Consider the following 20,963-nt stretch of genomic DNA (forward strand, 5'->3'; position numbering starts at 1 on the left):
GTTTACAGTAATTAATAAAATTTCTTTGCATAAAAGTCACTTAAAATCTGGAAATTAATATTTTATTTTAATATTTTAGACATTTTCAATACATAAACTCTACACTTGAAAAATGCAAAAAAGGAACATGTTATTTCTTTATTTTCAAAGAATAGTCTAAAATAAGAAAAAAACTAAATAAAATAATAACAATCAAAAATTAACTTAGAAAAAATTTCAAAACAAATGAAATAATCTCAAAACAAATTTCAAAAATAATAGACAATTCAAAACAAATTTCAAAACAAATTAAATAATTTTTATTATAATTAACAAAACGTTTATATTATTCTCATTTGTTATTATAATTAACAAAATGCACTGCACTTTTCCAAAATGTATATCAAATTATAACTTAAAAAAAATCACAAAAATTTATAAAATATAAATAAAAATGTGTTTTTACCAATAATACACAAATGTAAAATTTTAAAGAAATTATAAACCAATTAAATCACAAGTATCACAAAAACTAAAATCATAACTAAGCTCATATGGATTGATATTCTTTTACAACATAACATTAAATCTTAATGTTAATGTGCAATAGAATAGTTCCAGAACATTTAAGAGAACAAAAACTGAAACAAGAAATAAAATTAAAAAAAAGAAATAAAATGGATGTAGGTACATTCATCACAAAATACCCCAATATGTAAATAAGTATAGATGAACTGATCATTGTAGATTATGAACAAAAAAAGAATTTTTAGAATTCGAACTTATCAAATACAAATAACAATTCGGTAATCAATATACAATATAGTGCACCATTTTCAGAATGGGATAAATCATAGTAAATATGAAAAATTATAATCAAACTTGCTAACCTTTCACAACAAAAAAAAGTTATCAACTTCTTCAATACAAATATAATATAGGCTAGATTATTAAAACAATTTATCTCTTTAATGAATTAATAGAAAAGTAAAGAACAATCACAAACCTCAACCTGAAATCATTAATTGTGAATGCTTAGAATGGAATATATTATAATAAAATGAAGAAATACTGACATCATAAATATCATTAAAAATACTAACCTATAAAAGTAATAAAATTTATCAATTTCTTCAATACAATATAATAATACGACAAAATATGCTCAAAACATACTCTGCTGTTACTTCTTATTTTTAGCATGCACATTTAAGTTCCATAATTATAAGCAAGAGTACTCTTAAGAAATGCAAATAAATATTACATAAAAAACGATGTATAGTAACAGTTTTAATTTAATCGAACTAAAAAAAAATTCATGATTTATTGCAATGAGCTCCGATTAAATTTGAATATAATAGAACATTAAAACTATAATATAAACAATACTGAACTTTCATATTTAATTATGGGATTAAGAGAGCATGCATTGATATACTCTTAAAATTAAAATATTCAAAAACTATATATAATCTTAAAAATATAGGTCTTAAATATGTTTAAATTTCGAAAAGACTTCAGTAATTTTGTAATGGACTAAGTTTAATTAAACATTTTGATATTAATCTTTCTTTTCTAAAAATTTAATTTCTATTATTATACCTATTATTAAAATAGTTGAATCCCATCAGTCAATATAAATAAAAATCATTATTTAATAAAAACTTTATTACAATATTAGCAACAAATCCTTCAATTTTAGTATTTTAAAAAAAAAAATTGACAAATTTTTAAAATGAATGAATTATAAAATATTTAAACTGCATAACAGTATTTGAAGTATCTTCACTTTTAACAGTGCTGATGCACTTATGCTACTAAAATATAATAAGATATATTACAGTAACATAATGAAATAATGAAGTTGAATAAAGTAAATAATAGCATTGCATAAATGGAAAAGATCACTGAATAAACAAACATACAATGCCAAAAAATAAATTCTATAAATTAATGAGAATACAATATAAAATTAAAACAGGCTGATAATCAGTGAAATTAAAGAATTATATTATAAAAGTAAATTGCCATCTTTTATCAGAAGAAATTGTAAAAAATGTATCAAAAAATAAAATTTTGAATTTTAGTACCAGTTATAAAACCTATAAATTATATTTAAAAATAAATGAAAATGCAAATAAAAATCAAACAACATGTAAAGATTGATTTGTTGAACATTGATGTTTCACATTATTGGAACCTTAATAAAATTAAATATTTTTTGTTGTAATGAGCTTATATATAAAAAATCAGAAAAGAAAATAGAAAAAAAAGCTGAGATAATGTTATGAAATTAAAATGGCAATAATAATAAACTAAAGGCATGTTATTGAATTTTGTTCATATCTTGTTTAAAAAAAATAATTAAGCCTTTTTAACCATAGTAAAAATTGATATTATCAACAAAGTTATAAAATTTATAAACTCAAAATGATTTTTAACTGTTGCTCATCAATCCAATAATGCTATTAACCAAGTTTTATCATTTGACTTATCATTTGAAACATTTTTTTTAAACAGAATTACAAAGATTCAATGATCCATTGGCATGACTGAGTTATCATTTATTTGTTCTTTGGGCCCCTAAAAATCAAATAAGGAGAAGCTAAGTTAGCATTAATATTTTCATAACCCTACAAAAAAAAGTAAAAATTTGTCATTTAAAAAATTTACAGCATTCAAACATAGCTGGAGAAAAAGAACATTTTAGCAAAATATTACATGCATCATGGATTTCCCAAACAGTTAAAATTTTGTTTAGCATGAAATATTATGCATTAAGACACTTTTAGTTATAAATTATGCGGAATTAAAAATAATTTGAAAGTAAATTTTTTCCCTTAAAAATTTACCTATACTATTACAGTTAAAGGTTTTAGAGGGCTTGCGAGCTGGGTGTGGCGAAAAATTGAGAGGGTTTAGTAAAAGAAAAATTTTAACACTTATTTTTTTCTTCACAAGCAAAATAAAATTGCTGAAATTTTTTATTCACTTCTCAGAAGTATTTTAAGAAAATTGCTGTCACACAGCACAGTATACACTTGTAAAATATAGCAAGACACAGAAATAAACATTTACCAGTCATAAATCATATGCAGGGGTTTCGATTAATCGGGAAAGTTTTTTTCAAAATAATAAATTGAAACTAGCAAGAATTAATTTCTCATATTAGGTGCAAATTTTCTTTAAAATAGGTATATTGGGTATATTTTTTTCCTGAATATTCATTAGTTGTTGGTAGTCATGGACACATCAAATCTTTTAACAGCAAACAAATTCTGAGGCAATGTCACAACTTTTTAAATTTTAAAAAAGCACTGTCCTGAATTAAGAAGAAAGCCACAGCCTTGCATAAATGATTTTAATAATTAAAACTTCTCTGAAGCAAAAGGATAAAATAACGGAATATCCACAAAATGAAAATTGACTGCATATCAGTATCGCTGATGTATCACATTCTTTATAGATTGCTATACCAAACTGCTTAACATTTTCCTATTTTAAATAAAAATAATAATAAAAGTAAACTTTTTTCTCCACTGTCAAAACTTTTCTAGATAGTATATCAACTCTATTGAGTAGAAACCACTGCAAGAAATAATCTAGAACAGGGGTTTCCAACGAAGGGGAGTTTGTTAAGATCAAAGGGGCAAGCAACTAAAGCTACTTCTTCCTGCAGAGCCATTTGCTTTTTTAGAAAACAGTTTTAGGAAATGTTTCCTGAATTCTCTGATGAGAAATTAGATTTAGTATAAAATCTATTTAGTTTGCCTTTTAAAAAAGTTCCTAACACTTAACTTTTCTTAAAATAGAATTGCAGGCGAAAAATATATTTGAAGAGATATTTGCCTCACGGTATTAGAATTTTTTGCAGAAGCAAATAGAGCTACAGGAGCATTTATACCATTTTCACATAGCTTCATATAATACAGGGCAGGGTAGGCATGAATTTAAAAATAAAAATAATAATAGATTTTGATTATATTTTTACTCATTTTTTTAAAGCATTAATTTGAGTTGAATATAATTTTACGCAGTATAATTAATGAGTTATGCTTAAAGTAATTTTCAATTCTGTTTTTGTCGTTAATCAGGGGCCTGTCCAGACATTTTGTGAAAGGTCTGTTTTTGTAAAATTGTGAAAAAATTACTCGTAATTTGTGAATATAAAATAAACGTTAAGTCACATTCCTTCAACCAGGGTCCTGCTTTTGTGAATTTGTGCAAAAAGGGTCCTGTTATTTCAAAAAACTTTTTCAAGGAGTTTTTAAATTGTAAAGATGTACAAGAATATGCTCAACACTGTAAAATAATAAAAAAATTAAATTTTAAAAAATAAACAGCAATTGCTGCTACTAAATTAGAGATGTAGCATACGAATATTCGTTACTAAGCCTATACTGCTGAACGCAGAATATTCATTTCGGATGAATAAAGGAAGAAGCGTCTGACGAAGACAATATTAGTTCGTTTACATTAGTCTTCCTTCCCTCCCCGTTCTTGGGAAGGGTTAATTCGATTAACAAAACAATACTGAAGATAAACAAATTTGTGAAGGGTCTGATTAAAAGATAAATTATTTTGTGAAGGGTCCGCTTTTAAGTTAAAATAAGGTCCGTTTTTTAAGGTGAAGGGTCCGTTTTTTTTTCAAGGGGACAAATTTCGTCTTAACAGACCCCTGTTAATACAGGTTTTATCAAAAGAAATGATAAAAAAAGAATGTTTATACATTATTATTTGACGTTCAAAATAGTATAATAAACTAAATGTTGAGTTTAATAGCATGAAACTCTCAAATTATTATTTTTCAACATCTGAATATCAAACAATTTGCTTTTAATAAAAATAATTCAATTATACCTATTTAGTTGCAAATTTATTTAAATGAAGTACTTTTATCAAAATGTAGTTAGCGTAAGCAAATAATGGTATTTAACCACAATTAATGAGAGGGTTGAGTTTGAACAAAAATTATGATTTTATTCTATGGTTAGTTTGTAATAATTAAATAATTTTAACCTTTTCAATTTCAAACATTAAATATTTTAGCTATATAGTAAAGCATTATTATTACATTTTATTAGAGCTTTAATTAGATTATTAAAAATTATTAAAATTAAAGATTATTAAATTATTAAAATAAAAAAATGATGGTTTTAGTCAACTCTGATACAAAGTGATCACAAACAATCAGAAAAAAAACTCTCACACTTTTCCCTCATCATTTCAGATCAATTTTATCAAATTTCCCTAATTTTTGTAACCGGGGGCATAAATTTAATCATTAATTTTTAAGTTATGCCCTACTTTTATATTACAATATTACATGTAGAAATATTGTAGTTCTTGTTTTCTTTCGTTTTAAAAATTAAATATTATAAGGCTAATTTTCATGTAAAAAATATCAGATAATATTTTTATAAATTTGTACAAATAAATTAAAAGAGAAGAAAAGAAAATTATGGAAGTTCATAAGAGTATATATATCATAATAAAGACAAAAAGAATACATGCAAGTACATGTAAGTTCATTTGAATTTGCTACTTGCTTTATAAATTTCATTGTGCGTCTGTTGTTTTTTCTTTACATTTTATTTTCTGTTTTTTGCATGATATATTTTTTAATTAATGTGTTCCATTTTGTTTTAATTTCTTTTAGTGCTCCTCACATTATTGTACTGATATATTTTGTTTAGGCTACATTGATACAATATTATAAATAAATCTTTTTTGCGGATATAATCTTGAGAACTGATGAAGAGTTATCTTTTCATTTTTTTAATCCAGTTTTTAATATATATATTTAAATTCTTTTTAAAAAAATTTATTTCAATTATCTTTCTTCATCTCATTTCATCAATATTTTTATTGTTTTCCATATTTTCTCATTTTCTCTCTCTGTATATATATATATATATATATATATATATATATATATATATATATATATATATATATATATATATTCAAAAATTTAAGAAAATAATACAAAAGTTTATAATTTTATAATTACAGCCTTAAGTTAATGTTGCTCCCTATCACTAGATTTGGCAGTTTTTGTGGTTCACTGTCCAAAAATGGTTGCACATCCCCGTCTCAAACATCTCTGATTTTGATTTATATTTCAAACATTACTAATTATAATGAACAGGGATAGAAACATGGCATTATTTGATTCAAACTTGATATTAAAAATTTAAAAAGGAGTTAAAAACAACACAACAAAATTACAGACAAAATAAAGTAATATGAATGAAAAATTATTTTAATTTGATTGAAATTTACATGAATATAAAATATATTAACTTACGCAAGTTGCTTCACAAGATGATAAATTAGCCTCGTTCGGCAGAGATGAACCTTCAGTACCTTGCTTATTCTCTAAACATCTATACAAAATAAAAGTATTCTATTATTTTTAAAATGAAAAAGAAGCCAAGTTTCAAATGAGTATTTACTTTGTGCCAAGTTACAATTCATAAAAGGGAATGTAAAAACAAAGTTAATATTAGAGTTAATAAAAAAATTAAAAGAAAGTTAATAATAAAAAAACATTTGTTTACAGACTCATAAACAATGTGAACAACAGCTAACTTTAAAGAATAAATTAGCATAAACTGGTTTTGCCAACATCTAATGATAAGAAAACATCAATTTCAGTGTGGAAACAGTAGAAGGAAACATAATGAAAAGTAAAACATGTTATTAGAAGCTTACTTCAAGCAAGCCACAATAAATATTTCTTAATTTATTTATTTATTACAAGCTTAAAAACCGGGCAGCGGCACTTGAGCATCTGTGTAATTGTAGTTTAAATAATCAGATCCAATACAAGAATGTTGCCAAATTAGAATAATCTAGTCTAAGAAATCATGACAATTAGAAATAGAATATTCAAGCAATCCAAATTTTAAAAAAAAGTTTTGAATATAAGCTTCATTGATACTTTTATTGATACTATTTTAAAATAAAACAAAAAACTACAACAAAACTACATTTGGCAGAATAAATTAATTTATGTATCTGTTACATATCTGAAACTAAGATGTAATTAAACCAAAAATTTTAATTCTTTTAAATTTTGACTGAACATGTTTTATAAACGTTAATACATTCACATTTGGTAGATTTATGCATACATCAGTAATAAATTGGTTGACTATATTTAAGGGTACTTGCACAGGGACACACAAAAAACTTTTTTTAAAAAAACACAGAAAGTAGTGCAAAAGAGTAAAATTTGTACTCCCTTCATGCATCGAAGTACAAGAACCGTGAAGAAACACTTTTTATTGGCAATTGTAGTTGATTCAAACAAGTATTCGGCATGGAAATATATTCTTATCCCTTCATTAACAAAGATAAAATATATTCACAATAATTCATTACAAAAAAAATTTAACAAACTTACACAACATCTGGCTTTGTTTCATCACCATCCTTGATATCCTCCTTCATATAAAAAATATTTTATTAATCAAAAGGTACAAACAAATGTCAACAATAACTGCAAGCAAAATACTTAAGTATAAATAAAATATATTTTTAAAAGGGCTTATCACTTTCTCCTATTTAAATTTAAAAAAAAAATAATAATCAGTAGAAATACAAAATCTTAATTTGAATTGTTTGAAATTTTTTTTCTTCGTAAATCTGTAAGATTTATCACAATGTTATGAAAATAGCATTAATACCAACTATGATAGCCAGGATGCAAAAGGTTTTTGAAATTGCACAATTTTTAAAAAAATATGTTTTCATTTCTGGAATGTGGCTACAAGCCGTATCTTATAAGTTGGTCTTGTTCCATGATTTCTTTTTTTCTTTTCTTAGTTTCTCACATGTCACAGCAATTTGTCATCAAATTGGGGCACAAAACCCAATACAGAAATCTTCCCAACTATAATATAGAATTGAACCCAAAGAAATCTCTGCTCAAGAGCCTGAATTCTTGATATATAGGATCAAGGTTCGACTCTACCAGCCTGGATAGGCTAAATCAACCAGTACCAGCTTGTCTAGGAAGTAAAGGCGGCTACTATGAATTGTTGATTACATTGACATGATCAAGCTGTTGGAAACAAAGTTGTGGAATCTTAATCTTCATGACCCCCAGGCCTACAATGGCCTGTTGCAAGAATGCGTTACTTTTCGCTTTAAGGTTTCAACAACTTACTAAAGTTTAAAGAATATCTTGAAAAATAAAGAGAATTTAGAATTTTGTATGAAATATAAATCGAACTACTTTTATTTTTAAACTAAACACAGTTCACATTTAAACTATTTAACGGAAGGGGTAACTGTTTATGACAACACAAAATCCCAAAAGTTTTTTTATACCTTCAAAAAGAAAAAAAACAATAACAGAACAAAATTACAGACAAAATAAAGTAATACAAATGAAAAATTATTTTAATTTGATTGAAATTTATATGAATATAAAATATAAGAACTTACACAAGACATTAAATTAGTCTCTTTCTGCTGCGATGAACTGCCAGCATGTTGTTTATTCTCTAAATTTCTAAACAAAAATAAAACAGAAAAGTATTTTTTTAATTTTAAAATGAAAAAGAAAAAAGAAGAGTATTATATTCAAAACTTTTTTTAACATTTGAAAAGCTTGATTAACCCTTATCTAACTTTTTTAATTCTAAAATCATATTCCTTCTATTTTGGGGATAATCCTGTATTGGCTCTGATCACTTTGTGGGGAGAGTAGATATTGACAATGTCAACCTTCATCGATGAAAAGGTCCCCCATCATAAAATCAAATTAACATGCCTCATATACTTGTGAATTGGAATTGTATTTTTGTAGAGGTAGACACACTACAGTACTCCCCCCAGGGCTCGAAAAAACTCAGAAATTTTGCCTGTCCCTGTGGACGGCTGGTCCAACAATGTACCCGGCCTCCTTTGGAACTAACCCATAGCTTCTAAATAAATAAAAATATAATTTTCTCTTATTTATTGCAAACATTTATATAAATTGCACAACGAATTAGTAGTTACTAGGATTACATTATACGATAATAAAAGAAATACTAGGTTACCAATAGTAACGAAGGAATTAACTGGATTTCTAGATTAGAAGGTCATATTAGAAGTGAGGCGCTACTTTTGTAAGATAACAAAAATTGAAAATGCATCACAACGGGAAAATGGCCGTCCGCACGGACATCAGATTCGAGAAATTCGTTGTCCACGGGGAATTCTTGACGGGCGATTTTTCGAGAAATGACTCTCTTACCAGAATTTTAGCTGTGATAGAATTCGATGAATGGATACCACTAGTTGATTCATTGCTGTTTGGTGAGAAGCCGGGAGAGCTGTATTAAGATCACCGTACTTTGAAATGCATATTGTGAGAGCTGTATAATGTTCACGGTCATGGTCATTCCTGTGTAGCTTTATTTTAGTTTTTATATGCTACTCTAGTTGAAATTAACACAATTATTATTTGATTTCTATTTGAATCCTTACTGCTCCTAAAAACCTCAGATCTCTAAAATATCAGATGTAACTCCTATAAACACTTCACTGCAAGGACATTATTCACATAGCATCTTTTAACTGAACCATGAATATTTATACCAAACAGATTCACAAAATTAGTAGCATTTGAGCCTTGTTTCCTTACCGAACTAACGCTTAAAGTAGCTGCCAGAAATCCTAAAAAACTGTTATTTTTATATCACACTACTCAATATACTATTTTAAAAATGAAAAAAAGAAGCACCCCACACTACAAAAAAAAAGCATCAAACACAGTAGTAGTAGAATAGTAGCGAGCTTCTTCCACGCAAAAGAACCAAGCAACAACACTTTGGTTTCTAAACGTTTATCAGGGGTCTGTCTAGGTTTTTCTGAGAGCTACCTATTTTGTGAAAATTTAGACATAATTTGTGAAAAATTAAAAATCAACACAAAAATATGGTAAAAATATGGATTTATCGTTTCTTAAGAGGACGCCTTACCCAGATAAAAAACCGGAATTGGCAAAATCAGAGTTGTAATAGTCACACTTTGGGGGCGTCGCTTTGAGGAAGGAGTGAATTGGTACAGTGACAGTGATATATGATAGAGGGTCAGTTAAACTATCCCATCCTTCCTTAGCAAAACTGAACAATATAAGCATTAGTTTCGAAAAGTGATTCCGGGTACGCGGTCTTTTATTTTTAAACCCATTCTTAGTTTCGTTGTGAAATATCCAGAATAGACATTCTAACTATTTATTTGTATGTAAATAGGTGTTTACAAGATAATGGAGATTACTTATATCTTACAATTAATTCGTTTCAAATTAAAACACCAAGAAGAATATAAATTTTTATTAATGTGTGTGGAATTAAAGTAGCTTAGTTTTAATAATCGGAGCTAGAACTGCTAATTATATTGAGCTGTAAATATATGAAGAAATATAATTATAAAAATTCTGAAAAATACATAATTTATTAAAACGTAGGCAATTTATTAAGTCATAATACAGAATTAAAGAAATTATTAAAACTTATACAAATATAATAAAAAGTTTTAAAAATAAAAAAATAAGAATTAATTATAAAATATGATAAAAGAAAAATCAAACGCTTTTTAGGTTGCATCAAAGAAAATTTTTGTTTTGATGTATCTTTTTTAAACTTACATTCACCATCCGGGAAAATTTTATTTTCTGTAAATAAGTATGATAATTTCTCAATAAATTTTATAATTTATTTATATTGCGTTGTAATTTTGCTGAAGTTTATGTTTTGTATTTGTCTGAGAATTTTTCTCCTTTCATTTTTAATAGTTTAAGACACATACGTATATTGGAATATGGGTGTGTGTTTGTGCAAAGGAAAAAGAAAATTTTAAAAAAAATATTTTTACACAAAAATAATTTTTTATTTTTTTCCGTTTCAATAATTTTATATTCTTTTCTGTTTCATACATTTCAATCTCCATTTGAATTATTAAAATTTCTGTTTGAGTATTATTTATTTTTGTATTCTAGTATTATTTATTTGCTCTCCTTTTTTAAAGTGAATTTTCACCGCATGTTCCATATTACTTCAGCCTCAGAAAAATGGAATTCAGATGAAACATCTGTTAGCGTGTAGTTTGATAATCAACGAATTAAAAAAAATTTTCCCCCTGATTTTTTTTCTGTGATTCTACTTTGTTCTCTACAGTTTTTAAATTTTGTGTTGATCACACCTTGAATTCTTTACTTTCATTTTAATTGTGTATCTATGAGCACACACCTGTTCATACAGATACATATAAAAGCTAAGAGACACTATATTTAAAAAAAAAATGGTCATTGTGTTATTTGGGGGGTTTAAATTTAGTGAAAAAAATTTTCTCGAACTACTTTTTTGATGTATTTCTTATTTACGTAATGAAATATAAACTTATTTATAACGCAGATAAGTTTGTAGACATATGTCAGAACTTCGCAAACACAAAAATAAATAATAAATCAAAAATAGAGAAAAAGACTGTAATATTACAAAAAATTCCAATTTTGTGGGCAAAGCATGCAATTAAAAAAACTCTCTAATTAAAAGCATAAAAAATCTTTATTTATAACCATCCCGATCTTCTACTTCCGTATAATCAAAATAAAAACATAAAAAGGAAAAAATAAAAAATATAAATTACAAAATAGAGCAAATATAAATAGTTTACATGTGTATGCGCATTACAAACAGTATAACTTGAGTCACAAGAAATGTATAATTGCAATATATTTATTATGTTTACATATGGTGACAAAATGAGGGCTAAAAACAAGAGCACAACTCTTACTTTATCACAGATGGAAAAAAGGAATGTAATATCAAAAAGTTAATTAAAGGTAAAATTGGCATAGTAAATAATACAATGCTAATTATGGGCATTTTGTAGTAGTTAAAAGTTGAAGTAAACATTTATTTTCTTAAAGTGAACATTTTCCTGTCAATTTTAAATCATCGAAATATACTAAAAAATAATTAGAATTTGCAAATGTGGAAGTATTACAAGGATCATAAAATTTATTGACACAGTCAAGAAGTATCTTTTCGAATAAACACATAATGCTAAATAGTGGCAGAGATTTGAAAATGGGAAAATAAAACGTGAATAAAACAAATTATACAGGGAAAAAAAATTTCCTTTTCAAAAATATACGTGACGCTGCACAGTAATAAAAATTAGATTTGAAAATACTAAAATAAAATATGTTCATTTAACTCTGTTAGCACTGTAAAGAAAATGAAACGTATTTTCAGAATAACTCATTATTATTGAACAGTTAGGAAAATTTACGAAATGGGAAAATATAATATTCATATTTAAAACTAGCAATATATATTTACGAACATAAAAACCTGAGTAACATTATATGATGCTTAGAAATAGTTAGCATTTGCTAGTGAAGAAATTAAAATATAAATCACAAATCGGTTATTATATCGGATTATTTAAGAAAAAAATAAATAAAACAGAAAAGAGAGAGAGAAGGAAATATGAATTGCCTGTTATGCACATAATTTCGGCTAAGGATTTGCCCGAAATGGATTTGCACACGGTAAAAATTGTATAAATTAACGAAGAAGTTTTTTAGTAAATTTATTCACAATAACATACAATTAACTTAATGTTTTTATATAGAATTTAATTACTTTATTTGGGTAACCATTGTTTTTTTTTATCAAATTTTGTCTATTTGTTTTTTGGATAACTAAACATTACATAATCTTTTAATTCTACACATTTGATTAAAAATGGTATTAAAATAGATATTTTTAAGAACGTTAGAATTCCAAATAATTTATTTGCCTTAAAATAAAAATAATTTCTTTTATAAAATAGATCAACAAAGCAGATATTTTCTTCTTTTATAATACCCAAATCCAAAAAATTAAAGCTATCATTATGATTACGAAGCGAGGTTAATTCCTAGGGGTAAATATTATTAAATAAAAGAGTATATTCATGAAAATTAAAGATAATTAAATCATCAATAAATCTAAAAACAAATTTAATATTAAGAGTACAATTTCTCTTTTTTAGTGCGAAAAAAAATTAGCTAAGAGAGATGAAACGTTAGGTCCTTCCGGTATTCCATCAACTAGGAAAAAAAATATCTTTTCCATTTTAAAGACAATTATTGAAAAGACAAAAATTAATTGGAATTTCCCAATAATCAAAATCGCAATTAAAGATTTTTTCAAAACATAGTAATAATTCAAAAGAGCATCTTTCAGTTTAGAAAGGGGAATGCTATTGAAAAGATCTTGGAAATCATAAGTGGCAATAGAATTAATTTTATTATCTTTAATAAATTCTAAAATCGGTGGATTATTAGTGATAATCCAAAAAAGTCCTCTTTAATAATATTGTTGATAATTTTATTTAAGTAGTTAAAGAAAAAGGTGCCAAGTTTAATTAGGAAAGTATTAAACCCACATGTGACTGTTCTGAAATTTATAGTAATTTTATGAAATTGCCAATTGAAGGTGCCAAGTTTAATTAGGAAAGTATTAGACCCACATGTGACTGTTCTGAAATTTATTGTAATTTTATGAAATTTAGGACTGATATTTAAGTAAAGAAATTTCATATAGCTAGTTTCAATTTTTAACCTCTTATATAAAGCTAAAAAAAATTTAATGACAATATTATAATTTAAATTACGAAGTTTAAAATTTTTACTATTTTTTAACTCCGTATTTAAAAGTGCTACATAAAATTTTTTACAGAAGATTGCATAATTATTGTTAGCTTAATTGATATATATAATTAACTAATTAAATATATTTATCCTACAATGTTTTGATAAGTTGTTATTGCTAAAATTAAGAAGAAAAAATAATAATAAAAAACATAAGAAAATTCGAAAGAAAGTCTTCCATCCTAACTCATTTTAAAGAAAGAGAATGAAATAAAAACTGTTTTCAACCACAACAGAAGACCCCAAGGCTATTTAACCCCTCAACTATTCAAAGAAAGTAAAGAGGCTTTTCTCCTAACCCCCCAAAAAATCCCACCCCACTAGAACTTTTACTCGTATTGGTAAATGAAGGGAGGACAGATGGGAGGCGTGGTTTAGGCTCTTTTCCCAATTTTTTAAAGAATTTTTTCATCTTTCTTTGATAATAACACATTTCATAATTGAAGAAAATAATTACTAGTTATTTCTTCTGGTAGCTTGAAATGTATAGTTCGAGTAAGTGAACTCAAAAATAAGGATTTACTGAATGAATTTTGATAAAAAACGGATTTCTTGAAGATGTCTCTATTACCGATATTTAAACTCCATTAATAATTTAAAATTTATGGTAAAACAAAAAGTGATTTCATAAAACCTTAGAGTAAACTATGAAGTTTCAAATGCTGAAAGAATTTTTCCAAAATATCAAAATGCAAAAAAGTTATTAGCAAATGAAGCTCCCATAGAAAAAGCATTAGCAGCTGGTATTGAGAGGGTAGGTATTGCGTCCTCTTAAGGGATACAAAAATAAAATTTTAAGAAAAAGTATTTTGTGAAATCCTAAAATTGATTTTGTGTCCTAAAGTTGAATTTGTGAAGGTACCGCTGAACTGTAGTAAATTCGGCCTGGACAGACCCCTGTTTATAGTTGGTACAAACAAGTACGGAAATGGAAATTTCTTTCTATCATTAATTTAAATAAAATGTATCCACACGGTTTCATTAGATAACTAAGAATTTTAACATACTTACATAATAAGTAGTTTTGTTTCAATATCGTTCTTGATAACAACTCTGCAAGGTTTGCATAATTTCCTTAAATCCATCTTCAAATAAATATTTGTTCATTAATATAAAAGGCATTAATGAATGTCAATATCAACTGTTTTAAAAATATTTGGGTGAAACAAAAATACAATAATAAAAACAACATCTGTAAGCAGAAATAGTAACGTCACCTAGAGGAAAGGGTGGGTGTCAAATGGCGAAAAGAAGCAGTACGAAATGCTAATTTTTTTGGTGGCCACTTTTCATTTTGGGTACCACAGGCGACTACTATTCTTGCCATTTACATTTTTCTATTGCAGGAATGTGTGACCCTTTGCTTTAATGTTTTAACTTATTAAATTTTAAACATGATTTTGAAAAATAAAATTTAAAATTCCCTATGAATACATTTGCAACGTTAGGGGTGATTGTGAGCCCAAGTCGAAATTCCGGAAAATTTCTTGAGTTAAAAAAAATAAATAAAAAAAAACAGTTTAAATTGAAAAATTAGAAGAAAAAATGTAAACAAGGTTTTTTTCCTTTTTCTCAATATTTCTTAGTTTACTTAAAATATATTTAAAATTTTACACATACCTCTACCATTTACACGTACCTATGATGACCTGGAGAAGCAATTAAAATTCACAAATATGTCTTTCTTTCTTCAGTTTATGATTATAACAACTATTTACTGATAAAAAATGAATAATAATCATGAATATAAGCTTATAAAGTATCTCTCTGGCTCTCCCTTACAAACAAATAAAATAAACTGTGTTTTTAAGTTCCACCTTTGAAAATTTGATTTCCGGATACTTCTGTGATCAATTATTTGTTTAAACGTCTGGACCTTCGATCTCCGGAAACTTCCGGAGATCACTGTTAGCGAAAATTCCGGAATTTACTAACATATTTATAGATTTTTTTGATTTGGATGGATTTATTTTTTAAAAATTATAGAATTTGGAAATAATTTGTCTCCTAATTCTATATTCTGCTCAGGGCCTTTATTTCTCTTAATCCTGACTCATAACCATCTTCAGATGAGAAGAAATCTGCTATTCTTACATTAAACAATGTTAACTTCGAAATTTTTGATTTTTTTTTTTAAATATTTATTTAAATATTATTAATATAATTGGAATTGGAATATCATTAAAAATAAATAAAAATACATCTGAAACTAAACTGCTGTTTGTAGAAAATGCAACACCATGAAAGAATCATCAGAATCAAATGAAATTTAATGCAGAAACGACTTGTATTGATACAAATAAATGATGAAATTTTCAAAACAAAAGAAACAAATTAAGCGTCCGAAATCAGTATTTGGTGCAGCCACCATGCGCTGCAATAAGTGCTGCTATACGACGTGGCATGGAGTCAAACAGATGTTGAATATCTGCTTGAGGAAGAGAATTCCATATCGCTTGTATGCGCAACCAAAGTTCGTCTTTGGAAACTGCAGGACGCGGATCACGAGTGAGACGCCGACCAACCATATCCCACACGTGCTCAATAGGCGACATATCCGGTGAATAAGCAGGCCAAGGAAGAAGTTGCATGCGTTGTGCTGAACAGAAGTCTCTAACAGTCCGCGCAACATGTGGGCGTGCATTATCCTGCTGAAAGATAGCTCCAGGGATGCCTTGAAGGAAAGGAACGACTTCGGGCTGTAGCACTTCACGGACGTATCTGTTGCTATTGAGATTACCCTCAATTCGTATCAAATTGGATCGTCCATGATACGAAATCGCACCCCAGACCATAACTCCGGGTGTTCGACCACTATGTCGTTCAATAATACACTCAGGAAGGCAGCGTTGACCGGCATAACGTCTAACACGAACACGGGCATCATGGGTCCACAAATTGAAGCGTGATTCATCTGAAAAGACAACTTGGTGCCAATCAGCTCGCCAGTCTCTGTGCTCAAGAGCCCACTGCCGACGCAGCCGTCGATGATCCGCCGTGAGGGGAATCCTGTATAATGGCACCCTTGCACGCAATCCACGGCGCAGCAGACGACGACGAATTGACGAAGCCGACAATTGTACACCTGTAGCAGTAGACCAATGTGCTGCCAGCTGCCTGGAGGAAGCTGTGCGATCATTCACCGCCATGCGGAGCAGGTGTCGATCATCGCGCTCTGACGTCACCTTCTGTCGTCCAGTGCCTGTTTTTCGAGTTGTTCGGTGCTCGTCGGTCCACTGCTTCCAAACTCGCATCACTGTGGAACTGTTCCGCTGCATACGAGCTGCTATTGCGCGATAGCAAAATCCTCCTTCTCGAAGGCCGATTATCCTCCCTCGTTCAAACTCCGTAAGTTGCTTGAATTTCTTATTCTTCCGTCGTGGAGGCATACTCAGGTCTCACTAAACGTTTGCCACTAACAAATAATCATAGACTATTTTCAACGTCCCGCTACAGCACTTTATTTATACGCTTTCAGCATCAATTCAGAGGGCGCTGCGCGCGCCACGCACGCGCGATGGCTCTGAAACTTTATTAATTTGCATAATATCCTATAATTGACATTTGCTGCGAATTTCATTTGATTCTGATGATTCCTTCATGGTGTTGCATTTTCTACAAACAGCAGTTTATATAACTGTATTAAAAATTATTTTATAAAACCTAATGCATGATTAAAAATTTCATAGAAATGCATTATTAGTGGCAAGACAAAAAATTGTGATTCCCTATATAAGAAAACACATATATTAAATTAATTGCAGATTGATAAAAAAATCTTAATATTGAATAGCTAAATTTACAGAACTATCATATTGGTAATACAAATCTAATAGTTACTAACGTAATTGTGCTGATTTATATCCTGTTTTTTATTTTTTTAAATTACACATTCAGTAACTATTTTTCAGATGTAAAAATATGAGTAACAAAATTTACAGTACAGAACCTATTATCTGGAAATCAGAAAACCAGGACGAAAATCAATAAATTTTCCAGCCATTTTTAAAAATAAAAATTTCCTTATAAGATTTTAGGATTTTTCTCTCTTTTTTAAAAGATGTTTACCTTACCATCATTTTAGAAATAATCATTAGTGTATTACTTAATGGTTTTTTCTTCTTTTTAACATTATTTCTAAATACTTTTTTTTTTTTAGTTGGGTTTGCCAATAAAAAAAACAGCCTTTTGAAGCTATTCAGAAAACCGGAAAAATCAATTATCCGGAAAAGTGATCGTCCTGATCGTTCCGGATAATCGGTTCTCTACTGTTTTAAGTTTCCACATTTTGTATCGATTTGCATTTGGAAAAATAATTTAAATCAAAAGATTTTTTGATTGTCATTTCACAATTCAAATGTCATTTCTAAAGCATTGTAACAACCCGAATTTTTACTGATGTAATTTGGCAAATTTGTATCATCTTTTTTGCACAAAAAAAATGCTTATTCAATACTACTTTTTACAAATATAAAGGTGGGGAGAAAAACTGCATTAAATTCTCTTTTTGTTTTTTATTTGCATTCTGAAAAATCAATTAGAATTTTTAAAAAATTTATTTAATCATTTCAAAATTCAAATGTCAATTAAGAAACTGACACTTCAAAAGTAATGTAATTTATTACCACAAACCAAGAAATTACTTAGTAATAAGTAATTTTGTAACAGAAGCTTATTAACAAAGATATGTATTTATAATAAATTTTAAATCTAAAGTCAATAAAAAAATTTAACGATCTCATTTAAATGCCTTGTAAATTCTTAAGTCAAAAATTATTGTTATTAAAAAAAAAATGTCCCTAGATTTAAATGAATGATTATTTTTTTAAAAAAATCAGTTGATCTAAATCACTATTTTTTTCAAGCTGATTAAAATGAAAATCTGGTTTAAGTAACCACATTAGCTAATTCTGAAGACTTTTCACAGTAAGACTTAATAAACAAACAGCATTTACCTGAGATAATCTTGAAACTTCAACTGTCACCTCTTTTGTAAAATCTATATGGTTCTCAGATAATACACTTCCATTTTCCTCCTCAAAGCTCATATCAGCTTCACTCTCAAACGAATCAGTAGAATTGGAATATGCTAATATTAAATTTATCACATCCTGTTTAGAGAGATACTCAGCAATATGTCGTACAGGAAACTGAGGTAAATTTATCCTCCTCAAAGATCCATCACGATAAACTCTAGTACAAATCCTGACAGCATCAAGATTTTCAAGGAAATCTTGCTTCCTTACATACAATACCATATCTTTATAAATTGGATACTGATCATTTGTCATTCTAACTAGAATTGCATCAATCACTTGCTTTTTGACCTGATGGTCTCGAGCCATAACCAGTAGAGAAAACTCATTTACCAGAAGACTATAAAAATTTATATAATCCGAAACTCTATCCCGCTGCATCCGATTGATTTCCATCATGCAAGCTAGATAGAAATCATTGAATAAATTCCAATGATACTCTTCTAACTTAGAATAAAAGACTTCGACAACTAATGGGAATTTCCTTTCACTAATCCTTGAATGATGCTTCAAAAACAAATATTTAAGAACAATCTTCAAAATACTTCTCTTCCCGTAACAATAGCACAAGTGTAAGAAATTTCTATTATTAGCTGTAAGCTTTAAACATGCTTCAATTGACTTTTCTGTAGACAGCAACTCAATCAAAAACGATGGCTGGAAATAGGTATTTTTAATTAAGTAGTGCAATGGTGTATATGCATTATTATCAAGAGTGCACATTTTGGCTTTATACCTTAACAAAGTTTTGATGACGGCCATATTTCTAGTGTTTTCAAATGCTTTATGAAGTGGAGTACTGTTTACGTTGCTCTTGGCATTAACATCAGCTCCATATTTCACCAAGATACCCACAATCCTTTCATCACAATAAGGCATACTAACTGCTAAATGCATAGGAGTACAGCAGGTGCTATCTAATGCATTTACATCAGCACCACAAGAGAGAAACTTTTCAATAACACTAATATCTGCATGAGTCACAACTTGGTGCAAAAGTGTGTCACCAAATCGTAACCTTCCATTTAAGAACGACGGATCAATACCATGCAATAATAGATCCACCAGCTCTCGGTTACAATGTCTATTCAACACAGCGTTATATAACGGTGTGTTACCATTGACATCTGATTTAATGACATCCCCACCATGCTTAATCAACTCTTCCACAATATCTAACTTAATATTCCTATTTCTTAGACAGCAATAAAGAGGTGTTTGCCTGTGAATATTTTCTGCATTAGGATGTAATCCTTGTCCAAGCAAGTATTGTACAACATCATTCTTACAATAAAAATTTGTTACAGCAGCATGTAGGAGAGTGTTACGCCCGGAGGATTTGATATTAAGATCTGCACCTAGATGAACAAACTGCTTCACAATGTTAATATCACACTCATTCTTAAAAACATATTCAAAAAGAGGGGAATTACCTTTAGAATCTTTTAAATTCATATTTAAGTCGCGATTTCTAAATGAGAATCTTATAAATTCCCTAATGATGTCCTTAGATTCTTTAAAACGTTTCTTTCGGGCATCAATGGGTATGGATCTATCCTTTTTGATTATATGCAGCAACGGAGTTTCTCCGACGTAATTTTGGATGTTAGCATTTGCACCTAACATGAAAAGTAAGTAAACCTCATTAGTGTTACTGGCAAGATGAAGTGGAGTGTTTCCAAAACAATTTAAGTGATTGATGTCAGCCCCTCTAGCCAGAAGACTACTAATAATTACTTTTTTTCTTGTTATGGTGTGTTTCGATTTCAGCGTTTCAATTAGGGATTCGTTCAGTTCCTTATTACTATTTCGTGAACGGGTCAGCATCTTTCTTTACAAGGCTTCAAAATGAAACAAACTAAAACGACATTCTCCTTCGAAACTTGGATAAAGGATAAAAAGTCTTTGTTTACCAAACTTCTTTGTTTCGGAATCCAAACACCTTTGCCTAAAACTTCGAAACATATGTATTTCGCGCCACTCAGGAAATTGTTCATGACACGCTTGAAATCTCTGAACTAAGGTACTGTTCAACTTAGAGATTGTTTCTACTGCTGCATTTCTACCGTTATTGACTCAAACACAAAATTCTTTTCGCATGGGAATTACTGTTCTGACCACCCAGCAAAATCCACGAAAAAAAATAAGAATATTTTTAACTTACTTAACAAAAATTAAACTAAGAATTAATCCACATAAATATTAATCATTCAAAATAAAAATAAAAATTCATAAAATAATTA

The 20,963-nt window shown here is 28.1% G+C and overlaps 1 protein-coding gene across 1 annotated transcript; it reads right to left on the bottom strand.

Moving 5' to 3' along the window:
* Positions 1-1,546: 1,546 nt before the first annotated feature.
* On the bottom strand, positions 1,547-20,694 carry LOC107441664 (uncharacterized). Its single transcript, XM_043043727.3, has 6 exons — positions 18,640-20,694; positions 14,696-14,769; positions 8,437-8,503; positions 7,391-7,431; positions 6,290-6,368; positions 1,547-2,562 (listed from the first exon to the last, which is right to left on the bottom strand). Exons 1-6 carry the CDS (start codon positions 20,545-20,547, stop codon positions 2,512-2,514), a joined length of 2,220 nt encoding a protein of 739 aa, XP_042899661.2. The 5' UTR covers positions 20,548-20,694; the 3' UTR covers positions 1,547-2,511.
* Positions 20,695-20,963: the final 269 nt, after the last annotated feature.

Source organism: Parasteatoda tepidariorum, chromosome 2 (assembly GCF_982258835.1).
Source record: "Parasteatoda tepidariorum strain Cologne lab strain chromosome 2, Ptep-v5.0, whole genome shotgun sequence".
Classification (NCBI taxonomy): domain Eukaryota; kingdom Metazoa; phylum Arthropoda; class Arachnida; order Araneae; family Theridiidae; genus Parasteatoda; species Parasteatoda tepidariorum.